We start from the raw sequence: 6,000 nt of genomic DNA on the forward strand, positions 1-6,000 counted from the left end.
ATTATACTCCAAGGTTTGAGTCCTATTAGCAATAATTGTAGGTAGCTGGACCGAACAGGTGAGTTAGCCGGATGCTAGAATTGTGCACGTGTGCCAGATCCCAACCTACATGTCCGAGTCTTTGCGACCGAAGCAATCATTCAAGTATTAGCTGGGTGGACAAGAAACAGCACATGAAGTAGCTGAAGTAGCTGCAGGCAGTCAGACGCACAGCGGCCACCCGGGTGCCTCGTGAAATCTACTGTCTTTTCTCTTTGTGGTTCCAATTGCTAGGAAAAAGACGGCGAAGATGGGGGACATGCACGAATTTTGCCCGTCAGACGATGGTTGCATCCAGCTCAAATCACGATGGCTTGTGGAGCTACGTACCTCGATTGCGACTAGTTGCGAACCATTTGGATATGTGGCGACTGGATTAGCTTATGGCACGGTCAGCAGGTCGAAGGAGTCAGAATTTTCGGCTCACAATTTGATGAGGAGATAGGCCAGGCCATGGGCAACCAAGGTGAGGAATAGAAAGGTGATCATGGTATCTGCCAGCTCACGGATGCTGGGTGGAGGTGGGTGGAGATAGGAAGCTGGGACTGGGACTGGAGCGAGCAAGGGAGGGGTGAATTAATTTCCAATAAGACGGTCAACAGCCATCGAACCACAAGTCCTTTATTTGAAATACCTCAAGATGCACACCATCACATCAACCCAGCCCAGAAAGCAAAACACCGCATCTGTACCTCATTCTTTGTTTGTTTGGAAATTGGATGTCTCCCCAGATTCAGCCGATCAGTATGTACATAAATCCGGAATCAGATCGTCGGCATTTGACACTTTGATGTCGTCTCTAAGGCCGAGGGGGTGGGCTGTGTATAGTCTTAATTCCTCAGCAACGCGCCGAAACGGCACCCTCCCGTGGATTTCCTAGACGTGGGCTATGTATTCAGTGAGCGGAAATCCAGCTGAGATCCTTGAAAGTTTTTTCTCACTAAACAAACAAACAACAAGAGCGTTTCCGTAGGTTTCCATATATTTATACATTCCCTGATGCTGCCGGATGCCTCATGGCTCCGAGTCCTTCCGAGTCCCAGGCGGGTGTCTGATATCATATTTAACCGTTAAACGTGCAGCCTGCGCCTGCGGGGCCTTGACCTTCTAGTAACAGAGAAATCGGTGCCCCGCAAATGTTCATAGATGACGTAGAGTATTAGGTGGTGGAGGACTGTGGAGGGCCTTGGAGACCCGTTGATTCTGAAAGATAAACTGAATTGCCATGTTCCAGGTAAATCAGCTGCAGCTAGAGTATTATGGCTGCTGGAGCTGGATGACACCCCCAGAATCTCAAAGCTGGATACAAGAAGCAAAAAGTGTTTCATCGCTGACATTGGCTGTTCTCTTTTTATTTTTTCCAGCCGTCAGGCTCAAGCTCCTACAGCCATTGCACAGTAAAATGCATCAAGGATATATGCATAGCTATGTACATGTGTGAACTTCAACTAGTTCCTCCTTGCCAGAGGCTTCGCCGGAGGAAAGGAGTAGGCAAGGCGGAACTTTTTTTAAGTTTGTATAGATTTTCAATATTTTCGCGGGACTAAGGCCTGCTCTGACCACTTCCCAAACCATCGGATTCTCAACAGGGTGGTTGGACAAGAAACCTGACCAAAACAAAAACTGGTGGTACTTTGTTCATTAGCCAGTGAGGAAAAGTGTCCCAAAAAAACATATAATAGGTGAGAAACATGCATTGTAAGTCCAAGTGTATTGAATACATTATCAACAGCACCATTAATTGAGAAAAATCAACAATCATCGGTTCATTCAAAGCGGAAGATGGAGAAAGGAAAGCTAAAACGTGTCACCAATAAGTAGAAAGACCCAGCAATCGAAAGCACAGATAAAACATCCTTGAGGAGCGCAACATTTGATTAAAAAAGAGTTTGTAGTCGGACTTTTTTCTCTTCGGTGAAAGGACAAGAAAGTGTAAACAACGAAAATAAATCGACCCTAACAAGAATGCCAAGAGCGGAATGTTTCGAACTAGCTGAGTTTGAGATTAAGCTATTAGTATTCTTCATCATAATAATTGTTTCCCTTTGCAGCTTCCTCTTCCTTTTCCTCTTCATCAAAATCTTCATCTGATTTATGGTTTTTCGATTTAGACTTCTTTCTGCCTTTCTTTTCGTCTGAGTCTTCGCTCTCGCTCGATCCGCTATTTTTTGAATGAGGATCATCTTCACCGCTATCGTATTCACCTCTCTTGACTTTCAACTTCTTCTTGACTTGCCTCTGGACGGGCGGATTTGGATTGATGTTAACATGTAGTCGATGCTTTTCCTCCCTCGGTAAACCAATCCTGAGCCCTCGCTTGGCTTGCGGGCATGTGCTTGCTATGATTTCAGCTAAGCTCTTCCCTTTCAGAGCCTGTGGTCGCGCCTTTTTCTTGTTCTCAGCTTTTGCTGACTGCATCGTTGCCTTTGTTCCACCGGCCGAGTCCTGCGGATGGTCACCTGTCGATGGTCCGGCTGTTTGGGATTTACTCAAGCTTGCAATTTTATTTGCGACTGCGATCCGTTCACTAGTTACCGGAGTACCGATCGAGACGATCTGGCTTGTACTTGCCCCAGCTCTTCTGCGAGGACTTTGACGTGCCTTGGATTGAGGAAGCAACTTGTTTCTTGTTTGGTCGGGTTCTTCGAGAGTTTCAGGCTCCAGTTGAGGGTTCTGAACATCCGCTAGAGGACAGGCGAAGTTTACTTTGTTGGGAGTTGAGTCTCCCGCAGGATGCTCCTCATGGGCTAGCGGCGAACCTTTATTGTTGGGGACGGCAGGCGTATCGACAACCAATTCTTTTCGATTCTTAGTAGCTTTGGGCTTTGGGGTCGCCTTTTTTTTGGGGGCACGCTTTTTGGGAACGACAGTAGGTTTTGAGTGTTTAGAGGCCTTCGGAGCCGTTTCCTCAGCGGAGAATCCGGACGGGCTACTCAATGGGGAAGAAATGATCTCAAGAAACGGCTGTGAGGTTGCGTCTTTCGACACGGTAGCCTGAGGTGGAGCAAAAGTTTCTTGTCGAGATTGATGAACTGAGCTGGCAGCTTTGTCTCTAATTGTTAATGGAGCCTTGCTGGGAGTATCCGGTTCTGGTTCTGGACTGGATGCAAGGACCCAACCATTTCTATAGACACGACGTCTCTGAGTTTTATCAGAACCGCCAATGATGATCGGATCCCGCGGTATTGAGTTTGCGTCGGCGGCATCATCTGACGACTGCGAGAGGTTTATAAGGATCTGTAACGATTTTGCAGAAGCTTTCCCAACGGCGGATTGTTTTCTAACTCGCTTTCCGTCCGCACTCACTTTGGCCTTGGCCTTTTCGGACCCTCGTGGTGGCTCGGTTTCCAATTGATCTTGCTCTTTCATCTTTCGTTTTTTGTTCGTTGGTGGGGCCTGTGCTTCAGGTGGCTTCTGTCGACTGGATCCCTCGTGATTCGAAGGGATTGTGATTTCAGGTGATTTAGGAAGTATCGGCCGTTCGGATGTGGTTGAAGGTTGTCGATTTCGAGAGGTTTCAACAGGTGTCTGATGAGGTACGTTCCGCGTTGTGGCTTCAGGCAGCTGGAGCACTTCAGGAGGTTTGGATTTGACGCGACTTGGATGAAAAGGGTCTTGTAAGGACTGTTCGATTGTTGAGCTAGATGTTGGATTCGTGGATGAGTCTGTAGATTCTCTCAACTTCAGTCGCTCACGAGCTTGCTCGATTGAGGCAGCCCCCAGACGAGGTGGGCGAGGCTTGGGTCGAGTGGTGGTGGGCTTGGTACTGGGAGAGGCGCTGGACGGAGCTACCAGGATGGGCGGTTGGGGGGTTTGCGCGGTCGATGTTGATGAATTACTAAGTTGCTTGGGTTTTAGGTGAGTAGATAGGTCAGTAGTCGGAGACGTTCCAGCGTGAAACTTGTCCATGGACCAGCCTGGTCCTCTGGATTCGACTGGCAGACCGGCATCCATGGAGGAAGATTGGACGGGTAAGATGATGGCAGTTGATGGAGGCTGTTTTGAGGAGGCGGGCGAATCTTGATGGATCACATAATGGTTTGTGGGAGGAAGTTTGAGTTGTAAGGAATGTTGGACCTAAATGAACAAAATGAAAACAGGAAAGGACTAACCTCTGACGGTAAAATCCTGAATGATTTCCTCGTCGCTCTGACTGTTCGGGATGAAATGTGGAGACCTGGATGGCCCCTTGGGTCGATTGTCGCTATCGAGCGAATCGCATTCGATTTGACTAGTCATGTGATTACTTGTGCTTAGGGCGATGGCCGTCTCTAGGTTCAGTCGTTCTCTTCTTTCAAATGGGGTTTCTTTTGATCTAAGTGTTCACAGTTTTGATATTAGTCTCTTTGCCTGGTGTAATGACAAAACATATGTGGTGAGCCGGCAACAAAACTACTTTACCTGATTGCCATCATGATTCAGACCGATTGCTGAAGAGTGGAGGGTTTTCCGAAGCTCTTTTTCAGCTAGCTAGTCGCCCTTGGGACAAAGAGGGCAGGCTGGAAGTACACAGAAGTACACCCGGGGAGTACTGCGACGAGGACATCCTGAGGAATCCTCGAGGATTCCCCGAGTGCCCCTGCGCGAGGTTGGACCAGCGGCTGCGAACTTAACACAAGTCCCTCCCTGTGCTCGCGGGGCGCGAGCACCCTCCCGCTTGCGGGAGGGACTTGTGCCTAATGTCCGATATTTGGCCTGAGGCTGCCCAGCCAAACATCTAAAAATTCCTTATATCCCCCATATCACCGTATACCCATTGGATTTCTTCACAGCCTCTGGCATCATTAGAATCAGATTTTCTTTCTACATATTCTGGCGTGTTTAACACAACACCTACCCCCATCCCTTGAAAAAAAAATTGTTGTAAAAGCATGGCTTGCGAGGCCTTGCAAGGCTGAAACCGTGAGAAAGTGTCTGTACTTGACCTGCAAATGGCCCGGCGGGTCTGTCACATTGCTCAGAAAATGCCCTTACAAGAATGGCTGCTGAGCGGCCAGTTCTTGATGAATTTACTTGAAAAAACATGTACAAGACAGCTGAGATCAAGGGCTAGACATGGCCAACTGGGATTTGGATTATGAGGTGATACCAAGTTGTAGGAGAGTTGTAAACACAAAATCACACATTTTCATTGAAAAAATCCGTCAGCCTCAGGCCAAATATGGGACATTAGTCCTAAGCCTCTCCTTCGGAGATGCTTTGCGCCTCCTCCGAGAGGCTTAGTTAAGCTCGCAGCGGCTGTTCCTGGCTGTTCACCGAGCTTAACAAAGCCTCTCCGAGGAGGCGCGAAGCGTCTCCAAAAGAGAGGCTTAACTCTAAAGTCACACCATTGGCCCTGCAGACTCGAGAATTTCTGGCAAAAAAACACATATTTTCTTTTCAAAATGTTTTAAAAAATGCAGTTTTTAGTTTAAAAAAAAATCTGAGTTGGCATCCTCCCTGCCATTTGTTTTGATCCTGTACTCCTCCCTTTGGAGGTCGCTACGCTCCCCTGACTCCTGAGGAGGGTACGCTTGTGTTAAGTTTGGCTGTTCATGTTGTGTTACCGGGAGCGCAGCGGGAGGTGGGTGGAGTCCATGGTGTTATGGCCTGGTGTATACCTCTCCGGGGGAGAGTTGATGCCTGCTACAATTGTGTAGTCGGGTGGTACCTTTTCTTCCTTCCCCGGGGTTTTTACAGGTTATGAGCCCAGTGTTACCTCTGTCGCGTGTTCAATTCCCATTGCCTGTATCTCGCACATGTCACATCTCCCCAGCTTGTAACCCTCACATATCATGACATAACTGTGTTAGCTACTCCTAGTCTTACATATAAGCATATTATTGATTATTGGTTTAGGAGTGTGGTTGCCTTAAAATAGTTCCACGGTTCATGGGTGCCAAAAGTCCCATTTTAAGATAAATCATAGTATAGTCTTTAAAAAATAGCATTAGTATAGTAGCCAGTATGCGTGAAAGTTGA

The 6,000-nt window shown here is 47.6% G+C and overlaps 1 protein-coding gene across 1 annotated transcript; it reads right to left on the reverse strand.

The window, feature by feature from the left end:
- Positions 1-2,052: 2,052 nt before the first annotated feature.
- On the reverse strand, positions 2,053-4,454 carry PtA15_11A692 (uncharacterized protein; the record flags this gene model as incomplete). Its single annotated transcript, XM_053161627.1, has 3 exons — positions 2,053-4,058; positions 4,152-4,354; positions 4,441-4,454. The coding sequence occupies 3 exons, from the start codon at positions 4,452-4,454 to the stop codon at positions 2,053-2,055; spliced, it is 2,223 nt and encodes a 740-aa protein (XP_053025555.1).
- Between the last annotated feature and the right edge of the window lie 1,546 nt (positions 4,455-6,000).

This window comes from Puccinia triticina, chromosome 11A (assembly GCF_026914185.1).
Source record: "Puccinia triticina chromosome 11A, complete sequence".
NCBI lineage: Eukaryota > Fungi > Basidiomycota > Pucciniomycetes > Pucciniales > Pucciniaceae > Puccinia > Puccinia triticina.